This window comes from Panthera uncia, chromosome F2 (assembly GCF_023721935.1).
Source record: "Panthera uncia isolate 11264 chromosome F2, Puncia_PCG_1.0, whole genome shotgun sequence".
Lineage (NCBI taxonomy): Eukaryota > Metazoa > Chordata > Mammalia > Carnivora > Felidae > Panthera > Panthera uncia.
The window spans coordinates 64183156-64196252 of record NC_064812.1 but is presented as its reverse complement, the minus strand read 5'-3'; the positions used below and the strand labels follow the sequence as shown (position 1 = coordinate 64196252).

General features: G+C 39.5%; 1 protein-coding gene across 3 annotated transcripts in view; it reads left to right on the top strand.

Moving 5' to 3' along the window:
• Positions 1-8447: 8447 nt before the first annotated feature.
• PREX2 (phosphatidylinositol-3,4,5-trisphosphate dependent Rac exchange factor 2) overlaps positions 8448-13097 on the top strand; it is a 292500-nt gene continuing 287850 nt past the window's right edge. For 2 of the 3 annotated variants that reach the window (XM_049633307.1, XM_049633308.1), the window contains exon 1: positions 8449-10046. In XM_049633307.1, the coding sequence (XP_049489264.1) occupies positions 9906-10046 (141 nt within the window). In that variant the 5' untranslated portion in view covers positions 8449-9905. Of the gene's footprint in view, positions 10047-13097 lie in introns of all 3 variants that reach the window. The other variant, XM_049633306.1, reaches the window with a different exon arrangement.

Sequence of the window (13097 nt, the reverse complement as noted above, 5' to 3'; positions counted from 1 at the left end):
CAATGGTACTCACAATTCTAATGGGTAATAATTCTGAACCTAGCATTTTATAAAATTTTATTTTAGAGAGAAAGAGAGCACAAGCAGGGGAGGGGACAGAGGGAGAGTGAGAGAGAGAATCCTAAACAAGCTCCATGGTCAGCATGGAGCCCAATGTGGGGCTTATCCCATGACTGTGGGATCATGACCTGAGCCAAAATCAAGAGTCATATGCTCAACCAACTGAGCCACCCAGGCATCCCAAACCCAGCATTCTTATACAGTGAAATTATTGATAATGCATCAAGGCAAAATAATTATATTTTAGGCATTCTAGAATTCAGATAATTTGCATCTCATGCACCCTAAGTAAGTCACTTGAGATATAATCCAGCAAAATGAGTGTAGATATCAAGTATTGTCATTTGAATTGTGTGTCCTCAAAGGATTTTGTAGTTCTTATCCCCAGTACCTATGAATGTGACCTTCTTCGGAAACAAAGTTTTTTTTCAGATGATCAAATTAAGATGAGGTCATTAGGGTAGACCCTAATCCAATATGACTTTGTCCTTCTAAAAGGGGGTAATTTGAACACAGACATGCATAGAGGTAAAATAATGTGAAGACAGAGGGAGAACATCATCTATAAGCTAAGGAATGTCTGAGGATACCCAACAATATGACAGAGGCATGACCAGATTCTCCCTCATAGACCTCAGAAGAAACCAACCTTTTGATATCTTGATCTTGGACTTCCAGGTTCCAGAACTGTGAGATATTAATACTTTGTTATGGTAGCCCTAGAAAATGAATATACCAAGAAAGAAGATTCTGAAAGGAGAGTTGGTGGAATTCAACTGAAAGCCTTGGAAAAACAATCCCAGAATCATGTTTTTGATCAGATAATTAAGGAATCTGTCCAGACTGGGAATGAAATCAGAGGGCTCCATGAAGAATGAAGAGCAGAATAAAAACAAAAGAAAGCAATAGATAGTACCTAAGGGGCTGGAGAATGTTTGACTTTGTGAAAAAAAAAAAAAAAAAAAAAAAAAAAGATACATTTCTTCTTTTCACAAAAAAATTAGTCTCCACCAAAAATGAAAATAAAACCAAAATCCTAAGACACTGTGTAATAAAGTCATGGTTCAGATATGATGGAAACCAGGAAATGTCATGCATGTTTTTTAGCAATTGATGGCGTGTTATGAAACAGAATCCATTTAACCTAGAAGTGGTTCCTGAGTGTGCTGAGGGTTTTGAATTTGGACCTAAAGAGAATGAAGTACAATTTTATCACATTACTTATGTCTGCATTATTTAAATAGTCATATAATATATAATCTATTTATTAAGTTTAAGTTTTTATAAATATTTATTTAAAAAAATAAATATTTATTTTTGAGAGAGTGTGAGTGGGGGAGGGGAAGAATGAGGGGGGACAGTGAATCTGAAGCTGGCACTGTGCTGACAGCAGAAAGCCTGATGTGGGGCTTGAAGTCACGAACCATTGAGATCATGACCTGAGGTGAAGATGGATGCTCAACCAACTGAGCCACCCAGATGCCCCTGATTTTAAGTTTTTAAAGAGAAACATGGATGTTTTAAATTCAGTTACACAAGATACATATTATCAACCTTGACAATCAAAACTAAAGATATGGCTTAAAGTCAGAAGCTGGAGAGTCAGAGAAAGAAAGAATTGTTAATAGTCTCACGTAATATAGTGGGTGGTCAAGAGACACTGTATAAATTTTCTAAAACAGGAAAAACTAATTTAAGTGTGTTCCTTATTTGTATGGATGTTATCAATATAAGAATTAAAATCATTATAAAAAACGGATACACCTTTTCTCACTTGATAAAGAACATGTAGGAAAATCTACAGCTAGCATCATACTGAATGGTGAGCAACTAGAGGCTTTCTCAGTGAGATCGGGAATAAGCAAGGATATCTGCTCTCACCACTTCTGTTTTACTTTGTATTGGAATGCCTAGCTAATGCAATAAAACAAGAGAAGGAAATAAAAAGTATACAAATTAGGAAGGAAGAAATAAAACTGTCCTGGTTGAAAGATGACATAACTGTCTATGTAGAAATGCAAACAGTAACAATAAAAATCTGAAACTGATAAGTGACTATAGCAAGTTGGCAGGATACTGGGCTAATATATAAAGAGCTAATTGCTTTCTTCTATACTAGCAGTGAACAATTAGAATTTGAAATAAAAAACCAAGACCATTTATTTGGTAAACCTTATGTCCACGCAAAACCCTGCACCCCAATGCTTATAGCAGCTTTATTCATATTTTTAGTACTAAAAATTATACTTAGGTGTAACTCTAATAAAGCATGTGCAATATCTATATGAGAAACATTTAAAAACTCTGATGAAAGAAATCAATGAAAATCCAAATAAATGAAGAGATATTCCATGTACATGGGTAGAAACACTAAATATTGTGAATATGTCACTTCTTCCCAACTTGATGTATAGACTCAATGTAATTTCAATCAAAATCTTAGCAAGTTAATTTGTGAATATTGAAAAAATGATTCTGAGTTTGATACAGAGAGGGAAAAGACCCAGAATAGCCAATTCAATATTGAAGGAGAAGACCAAAGTCAAGAGGACTAACTTCAAGACATAGTATAAATCTAGAGTAATCAATATTATGTGGTACTGAGGAAAGGACAGACAAATAGATCAAAGTAAGAGAATAGAGAGCCCAGAAAAAGAACCACGCAAATATAGTCAACTGATCTTTTAAAAAGGAGCAAAGGCAATTTAATAGAGAAAGGACAATCTTTTCAACAAATCATGCTGGAACAACTGGCCATCCACATGCAAAAACAAAACAAAACAAAACAAAAAAACCCAGAAAACCAAAAAACCAAAACCAAACAAAACAAAACCAAATCTAGACACAGACTTTACATCTTTCACAAAAATTAACTCATGGATCATACACTTGAATGTAAAATGCAAAACTTAAAACTTTGAGAAGACAACATAAGAGAAAATATGGGTGACTTTGGGTTTGGTAATGATAAATCCAAACATTTTTACATAGAGCATCAAAAATCTGATGCATGAAAGAAAAACTTGATAGTTTGGAGTTCATTAAAATCAAAGCCATCTTCTCTGCAAAAAGACAATGTCAAAAGAATAAAAAGAGAAACCACAGACTGGGAGTAAATATTTGCAAAAGGCATACCTTGATAAAGGATTATTGTATAAAATATACAAATAGCTCTTAAAGCTCAATAATCAGAAAACAACCTAAATAAAAAACGGGCCAAAGACTTTAACAGACACATTATAAAAAAGATATACAGATGGCATGTAAGCATATGAAAAGATATTCAGCCTTATATTTATTTTATAACTAGGAAATTATAAAATAACACAATGGGATGCCACTATATACCAATCAGAATGGCCAAATTCCAAAGTCCTGACACCACCAAAGGCTGATGAGGATGTGGAAGCAATACAGACACTCATTCACTGCTGGTGGGAATGAAAAATGACTCTCACTTTGAAACAGTTTGGCAGTTTCTTACAAAAACTAAATATACTCTCATCATATGATCCAGCAATTGTGCTCCTTGTTATTTACACAAATGAGTTGAAACCTCATGTCCATACAAAACTTGCACACTAATGTTTACAGCAGCTTTATTCCCAATTGCCAAAACTTGGAAGCATTCAAGACATCCTTCAACAGGTAAGTTGATAAAATGGCAGGTACATCTTGATCCTGGGATTTTACTCAGTGATCAAAAGAAATGAGCTCTCAAGCCATGAAAAGACACAGAGAATACTTAAATGCAGATTGCTAAGTGGAAGAAGTCTATCTGAAAAGACTCATAATGTAGGATTCCAACTATATGACAGTCTGTAAAAGACAAAATTATAGAGAGAGTAAAAAGGACTTCCAGGGTCTTGGGGGAAGGGAAAAAGAGACAAATACATGGAGTACAGGGGACTTTTAGAAACCATTTTATATGATACTGTAATGGTGGATATATGTCATACATTTGTTAAAACCCATAGAAAGTGCAACACAAGGAGTGGGTTCTAATGTATGGAATAGACGTTCATTATTTTTTTTTTCATTTTTTTTTTAATGTTTATTTGTTTTTGACAGAGAGGGAGAGACAGAGCATGAGTGGGAGAAGGGCAGAGAGAGAGGGAGACACAGAATCGGAAGCAGGCTCCAGGCTCTGAGCTGTCAGCACAGAGCCCGACACGGGGCTTGAACTCACAGACTGTGAGATCATGACTTGAGCCAAAGTCAGACGATCAACCAACTGAGCCACCCAGGCGCCCCTAGATGTTCATTATTAATAACGCATACATACAGGCTGATTAATTGTAACAAATGTACCACACTAATGCAAGATACTAACAATAGGAGAAACTGGGTTGGGGAGGTAGAAATAAGGGGATTTATGGGAATTCTCTAGCCTAATACATTATACATCTGTTTTCAGTAAACAAGTCTAAACAAAGACCTATCTTCATTTAGAGATAGAATGATTAAAGTCTGGGAGGCCAACAGAGTTCCAGTGCATTTCATTCATTCATTCATTCAATCAACAAATATCCATTTAACTACAACTGCATGTCAGATTCTGGAGAGGCTCTAGAGCCACACAGATAACAGTCTTTTCCTTCAAGACACTGTGGTCTGGGAAAGAATTCTATCAATTGAGGGGCGCCTGGGTGGCTCAGTCGGTTAAGCCTCCAACTTCGGCCCAGGTCATGATCTCATGGTTTGCGGGTTCAAGCCCTGTGTGGGGCTCTGTGCTGACAGCTCAGAGACTGGAGCCTGCTTCGGGTTCTGTGTCTCCCTCTCTCTCTGCCCCTCCTCCCTCATGCTCTCCTTCAAAAATAAATAAACATCAAAAAAAAAAATTAAAAAAAAGAATTCTATCAATTGATCTAGCAATTATAATAAAGTGTAACTGATGCTGTCATAGGGAAAAAGGACTATGCTACAGAGCTTGGCATTGTGAGAATTCTGAAAATATTCCCATGTGGCTGGGGTTCATCTGCAAAGGAGGGAGTGGCATGAAATGAAGCCAGAGGGGCTGGGTCATAAATGATATTTGCCCTTATCATGAAGGGTTTGAAGCAGAATCAAACCCCTCTTGTATTCCAGGAAAAACTCTCTTGACATCTTCTCTTACTCTTGATGACCATGGATGCTGTTCCTCAAATGCTCAGAGCAACTTAATACAGGAACAATTACCTTTCTTGCTTCCTGACTCCAAATCTTATCCACGAAAACCTCTAATCACTCATGCATGGGTAACATGCAAATACAGGGTCCCATGAATGCCTAATGGGGCAATCCTTGACCAACTGGGAATAGGAAATGATGAGTAAGTGCTTCCCTCTTTCTTCCCCCAGGACAGTTCTGAGATGTATTTATTTCATAAGACTACTCAGAAGGTCCTGTAGAACAGCCCATCTAGCTTCTCATGGGATGGTCAACTCTATTATGCATTCTTGTATTGGTTTTCCCTCTTTCTCTTTTCCATTCTTTCTTTTCCTCACTCCTCCTGCCTAGGATCACATTACCATATATACTGTCTTCACATTAAGTTTGGTCTCTGCTTTCTGAGGAAACCAGGCTAAGACAAGCAGGCAATGACATAAACATATATAATTTGTATAAATTATCTATATTACATATAGATATTAGATATTGATAATAATCAAATAACACACACACACACACACACACACACACACACACACACACTAGAATGCTAACCCTAGAGAACACATTAGAGGATGTTAATATAGGAGACAACAACCAGGTAGAAGTTTTTATAGGGAGGAGAGATATGTGAGGTTGGAGAGGATTTTTAAAGAAGGAAAGGCTAAGCAGGCAGATGGCACAATGCAAAGATGACATTCTTCTGAGACTAATCACAGACAAAACCCGGCTGTTTATTTTACAGGGATGGTTGTAGGTTAAGTTTCCATAATGAGGAAAGCGATTATCCATTCCATGTTAGATTATGGCCATGAAGACAATTTGGAGTTGATCAAGCTAGTGCCCACATCTTTAAGAACTTTACAGTCTCCCTAAGATAATCCTATTCAAACATTTATTTAGTTTGCTATGCCATAAACGCTGTATATAAAATTAAAATATAGCTATGAAATTGTATTTTGTCCTTTTAGGTAATACACATTCTAAAATCTTTGAATTGGTGTGATACAAATAATTATGTGCTCCAGTACATACTATGCTTGTTATAACTACAACATAATGAAATTAAGAAGTATTTCTAGAATGACCTCTTATCGAAGACTTGTATTGTGCTTTATACAGCCCCAATGTATCTATAATATTTTTATACTAATATAATCTAGAATCATCTACTTTAGGCCAGAGTAGTGAAGGAAATGCCAGAATCAAATAAAAAACAGTCTGACTCTTAGAATTCTCTAAGGCCATGCAATCAAGCAATCTTTCTCCTCTTCTTCCCTTCCTTACTCTTTCCTTCTTTCTCTCCTTCTTTCTTTCTCTTTCTTTCTTTCTTTCTTTCTTTCTTTCTTTCTTTTTCTTCCTTCCTTCCTTCCTTCCTTCCTTCCTTCCTTCCTTCCTTCCTTCTTGTCCAGTGCTATTGTCTTTTAATGACTTCCACATCCAATTTGATTTATTACTTTACCTGGGCAAATGCTAATATTGGATTGGTAGGGAAGCTACAATGATCTCTATAAGGAATATAAGTTATATACAATGTATATAGATATTGATATCTATAAGGGAACTCTCTTTTTGTAAAGAGACCACCTTGGATTCTCTGTCCAGGAATTGTTATTCTCTAAACCTGATCAAAGAAAACCTACTGTGCATGGTGCTTTGGCCTCTGAATGATAACAGACTCTAAACACACCAAGTTCATGCATATGAAATAAATTTAATGGCTGAGCCAGTTTACTACTTAGCCTTTTCTCACTATCTTCTTTTCTACCATCTCCTTTTTATTGGATGCTTCAACCTCATTAGTATTTCAGGAAAAAACTGGATTCTGTCCATCATTTTTGTTGTTGCTTCCCTTTTCCTGGCAGGCAGAGCTTAAAGTTTCAATTGAGGAAGCAGGGAGGGATACAACACATTCAGAGTTTATGAAAGACCTTATTTACCATCAAAGTGAAGGTTTCCAGATCCTCTGGCCCTGTTTTCTTATGCTCTTAGGTCTTTGATAAGGAATTAAGAACTCCTGCCAGGGCTACAGAAGACACTGAGAGCTGCCTGGCAGAAGGCACTATATAGTGTTCTGAAGCTGTTCATTAATTACAAATGATGTTGAAGAGTAGACTGAGGAACAGAAGAACGAGCAGAAACTGTTAATATCATAATAATTTCTACATAGGCACTTCTGAGAGACATCTGAATCTGCACACTTAAATATTTTTCTGCTAGCTTCCTCGAACTTTTTTTGTTCTTAGCAAAGCATGCCTTGCAGTTTTCCTTTTAATACATCACTTATATTTGTAACACTCTCTTTCACTCAATTATAATTCCTTAGAATGGTGGCTCTCAAATATTACTGTGCCTAAGAATAATCTGAAGACCTTGTCAAGAGAATTTGGAGCTTACACCTCTGAGATTCTCATTTAATAAATTTAGGATGGGGCCCAGAAATGTTTAACAAGACCTCAGTGTAATGGTCTGTGAACTACCTTGAGAAATATTTGCTTAGAGATCAAGGTCTCTGGAATCCTCAGGCCCTAGTGCCTTGCAATACACACAGAGGTACTCAATACGTGTTTATAGAATGGAGGCAAATGCTGTGGGTATTTAAAACTCCACTAGTGATTCAAACTCATTTTATCATTCTCAGAGGTGAGACTGAAGCTCTAATGGGTTGTAGACAGCCTATTTTTTTTTTTTAATAGGATAATTGCATCAACAGTTCTGAAATAGGGGGTCATTGGGAAGAAATGCTATTTTATCTAGGACAACAGCTGATGGAAAGCCTGATTTATTTGTTTACTTTTTACATGAGAGAAGGGTACAGACGTAAGGAGGAGGAAATGCATTCATTCCTTGCTGCCTGTAGCACAATGTAAAAAGCCTCAATCATGTTTGATTTCCCCATTCATCACTGGATGTGCGTTTCCTTTGTCTTCCGCTTGTTTCTTTTGTTTATTGTTTACTAGGGGTTGTGAGGTCTGCCCTTTAATGTGCCTTGTCCTTTGTTCTTTTGTCATAAGGTGTGAAGCCATTTACTTCTTTGTCCTTTGCTCACAGCCACCTCTAGTTAGCCATCCACAAAACAAAGGAAAATCATATCTTGCCCATCAGCTCCTCACACATCATTCAAAAGCTGTGCTCTTAATGAAAGGTGAAAATGACCGTCCCTCTTTGCTCTTTGAGACATGCAGTGAAACCATGTGCTGAAAAGGTGTCATCTGGCAAACTGGAAATTATTTTAATGTAAGTAATGTGGAAAGCATCTTCATTTTTCAGAGTTGGACTAATGCTTTCAACTATTGGAAAAGATTAACAGGCTATTTTCTTGCATCCAAATGATTTGCTCTTCCATTTCTTTAAATGTTATTAGTGTGGACCGTTTCAAGTTCTGAGTAGGAAAGAATGACACTGAAAATTTAACGTGGTTATTATCAAGACAAAAATATACATGGATTGTTTTGCATGGAATTGTAAATACTCCGTGCTCATTAGCTCCTGACTCTGTTTCCAAGTGAGAAAAGGTAACAAGCATAACCATCACAATCAGGACAGGCTCTGTGTTTCTCTCCCTTTGCAAATCCTAAGAATGTATCTGTATCCATATACCTATAACTGTATCTATGTATCTTTTGATAACTATACAATAATAGCTTTGTTCATTTAGTGACACTGTCTTAAATCATAGCAGCTCTTAGAAACAAAACAGGCACACATATTCTCGCCTGTGATTCAATTTACATACTATCTTGATATTGAAAAACAGTTATAGACATGCAAAGCATCTCCTTCCAAAGCACCACACTGCAGTGGTGAAGCTTATTGTATCTGGAGTTTATGGTTTGGGCCAGGCTGTCACTTTCCCATAGTGTCTTCATTTATTATGCTAATTGACTTTCCAAGTGCAGGCGGGAGGGTATCTGCCCTGTGAATTATTCTCAGTTGGGGGCTTTTAAAAGCAAACCTATTTTGTGCCTAAACAAAACCAAAAATCAATGTGTTTCTTTTCAAAGACGGGAGGGTCAATACCATGGTTGTTTTGTTCCCATCCAGTTATGTAACCGTGGGGACTTGTTTCTTTGCTTTCAGGATTTGTACAAAACACATTAAAGCTAAACAATAGGCGGGAGTCATAGGAGCAACCCTCGAGCTGTGTCTTGCAGTACGTCCTCCTAGGTTTGGGAATCTCCAATTAGTTCCATCTCAAGTGCTGACTGTGTGTGTGTGTGTGTGTGTGTGTGTGTGTGTGTGTGTATTTAGTTAGCTGGCACGCAACACACTTCCCCAGGGTTGTTTCCTTTTTCCTGAGATTTGGCGAAGGGTAAAGGGTCGGAGTCACATGGATACAAAGCATTTGATTAATGTCCAAGTCACCGCTGTGGCTGCCGGAGCCGCCTCCCCTCCAGCCCGGGCCGCGTGAGGCCGGAGCCGTGGGGCCGGGCGCGCAGGTCCCGGGCCGGCGCCCCCTCTCCCGGGAGTTGTCTCCTCAAAGCCTCGCGCCTCCCGCGCCGGAGTTCCAGCGGGCGCCCTCCCCTCTCCTACCACCCCAGACTCTCCCCAGCATGTAAAGTCGCCCGTACCTCCTCGGACTTCTCGGAGGCGCAGCAACTTTTCCTTTCTGGCCGCGCGGGGCCGGACACCAGCCGGCGCGCGGGGCAGCGCGCAGCGCAGCAGCCCCGCAGCCTCGCGTCCCGCCGCCCACCATGAGCGACGAGAGCCGCGGGGACGGCCGCGCGGAGAGCGCCAAGGACCTGGAGAAACAGCTTCGCCTGCGCGTGTGCGTGCTCAGCGAGCTGCAGAAGACCGAGCGGGACTATGTGGGCACGCTGGAGTTCCTGGTGTCGGTGAGTGTGTCCCCGCGCGGCGCCGCGGGAGGCGGCGGGCGGCGCGGGGCGCGGACCCCGGGGAGGCGGCGGGAAGCGGGCGCGGCATTGTCTGCGGGGGTCGGGGCACGGGTCCCGGCATCGCGGGAACCACGAGCCCGCGCGCCGACGCCGCGCTCGTGGGCGCGAGGACCCCCGCGGCGATTGTTTCACGCCTGGACACGCGCTGAGTTCCTAGGGCCTTGGAGAGCCGCGGGTTTGAAAAGTTAGCTCCAGTGGGAGAACCTCTTGTGCAGGGAATCCCTGCTGCCCCATCTTTCCTCTTTCTTCTTTACCCCCGTCCCGGCCTGCATTGTGTAATTCCGCCCCCCCCCCCTTCTCTTCCTTCCCTGGGATTTTATTTTAAGGCTTTGGCTTGGTAATTCAAGTCAGTCCGCTAGATTCAGGTACATTTAGTTAAAAAAATAATGAATCCGTGATTCTTTTGGAACTTGAGTTCGTTCTTCAGATTACATGGCAGCGAAGTCCCTTTAGTTATGATAATCTTTGAAACATGGGATTCTGGTGGGGGGTACAGAGAGAGGAGCGGGGTTATGATCTCTAGCAGCTGTTGGATATTAAAGCCACATGTGGTGCTCACCCCATTCTACCCCTACAGTCTTCTACCCCCATCCCCCCACCCTGGGTTTAAATTTGCTCCCTGCTCAGCTCCTGGGTTCCCTGTTCACACGGAGCCCAGGAGAGCTGTTATCATAAAACTTGTGTCAAATGGCTTCAAGATTTCATAGAACTGGCAGGAACTTTGTTTCAAAGTTTCAGCTTGTGGCATTGGAAGCCTGTTCTGGAAACGTTTCATTCATTTTAGAGCCAGAAGGGGCAAAATTGAGTGAAAGAAACTTTTGAGACATCACTCAAAAGTTGAATTTTCCTGTTCACTGTTGCAAAGACAAAGCATTTGAGGATTGGCTTCTCTCCACCCAGATGCCTGGGAGAGCATCATTTAAAGACCCGAGAGACTTTAGTCTTTGCAGTCTCACTCAAATCTTCAAACCTTCTGCTCCTTTTACCTCCCTGTTCCATACCCGCCCTGGTCCCAAGGGAAGTGTTTCAAAGGCCAAACTTCCTGCTTAGGGTTTAGTAAGATGTAAACTTTCTGCTTATAATTACGGTAGAGGAATTTACTTATTTGCTATAGCAGGGAGAGAACAGTATCTCAAGGGATGTAAGATGCACAGGTTGACTTCTGTTTGACTTCTCAAATTAAAATCAGTGTCCTTGAGCCCCCAGGGGCCACATTCTTTGGAAAGGCTGGATATTTGAGAATATATGGGTAATCGGTAATAATTGGATTCCCATGCACTTCCATGAAGCAAAGTCAAAAAAAAAAAAGCATATTTTTAAGGAGATGACTTTTTTTTAACAAAGTTATTACAATATTATTGACTATATTCTCTATGCTGTACTTTTCCATGACTTACTTATTTTATAACTAGAAGTGTGTACCCCTTAATTCTCTTTACCTGTTTCACCTGTCCCCCCCGACTTCCCTCCCCTCTGGCAATTACTAGATTGTTCTCTGTACTTATGACTCTATCCCTTTTTGCTGTTGTTTGTTTCCTTGTTTGTTTTGTTCTTTTTGATTCCACTGTAAATGAAATTACACATTGTCTTTCTGTCTGACTTATTTCACTTAACATAATACTCTTTAGGTCTATCCATGTTGTCACAAATGGCCAGGTTTCTTTTTTCTTTTTCTTTTTCTTTTTTGGTGGCTGAGTAATATTCCATTGTGTATACCACATCTTCTATATCCATTCATCTATAGATGGACACAAGTTGCTTTCCTATCTTGTCTATTGTAAATAGCACTGCAACAAACATAAGTGTGCATATGTCTTTTTGAATTAGTGTTTTTGTTTTTCCTGGGCAAATACCCAGAAGTGGGCTTACTGGATCATATGGTACTTCTATTTTTAGTCTTTTGAAGAACTTCCATACTGTTTTCCATAGTGGCTGCACCAATTTGCATTCCCACCAACAGTGCATGGGAGTTCTCTTTTCCCCAAGCCTTTGCCCTCCCTTTTAATTTCTTGTTTTTTGACACTAGCCATTCTGACTAGTGTGAAGTGGAGAGTTGACTTTTAATAGCTTCAGATTTGCTTTTCATGAAACTTTATTGGTGACAAAGTCCTTTGGCTTTTGAAAAATCTTAGTCACTTCTTAAATTGCATTAGTCACTCCTTTTTGGAGGCATATGAAAAAAGTACTGTGCAGAGTCCTAATTTATAGAAACGGACAGCTAACCCAACCTATATTAAAAAACCAATTTATTATTGATCTTTATTTATCATATCAGGTTTTCTTCTAATCTTAACACCTGATTATTAAAATTGAAAACTTACTGCTATATTGAGTTGGGTAAGAAGTTGTGGGAGGTATGAATAAATTGTATGTACCTATTTACAAGTCATTTAATAATTTCATTCTTCTTATTTCATTTGGAAATTAGGGACTCTTCCACTTTTACTTTTCTTTGTCCATTATTTGTGCACAAACATGCAGTGTTTGTGCACATACCTGTTCACACACACGCAAACACACTCATTGGCCTGAATAGCATCCTAAACAAAAGTTTACCCTGACTTCCTTTTGGACAAAACCATCAAAACCTGAGATCTACTTTTAATACACTTTTTAGGTTTTCTTTTTGAGTATTTCTTTTTTGAGTTTTACTTATAGCAACGCTAAATACCCATGTATTTTACTTGGTCACCTTCAGTTAATGTAGTCAATTTAGTTTTCATTTTAGCCTAACCTGATAATGTGCCAAGAATTTTAAAAATATTCAAACCCTTTGGCCTGGCAATTCCTCTTCTGGGAGTCCATCCTGAAGGACTGATAAGAAATGTAGATACACAGGGGCACCTCAGTGGCTCAAGTCAGTTAAGCATCTGACTTTGGCTCAGGTCATGATCTCACTATTCTTAAGTTCAAGCCATGCATCTGGCTGTCTGTTGTCGGCATAGAACCCTTTGGCTTCCGACCTGCTGTCCTCCTCTCTCTCTGCCCCTC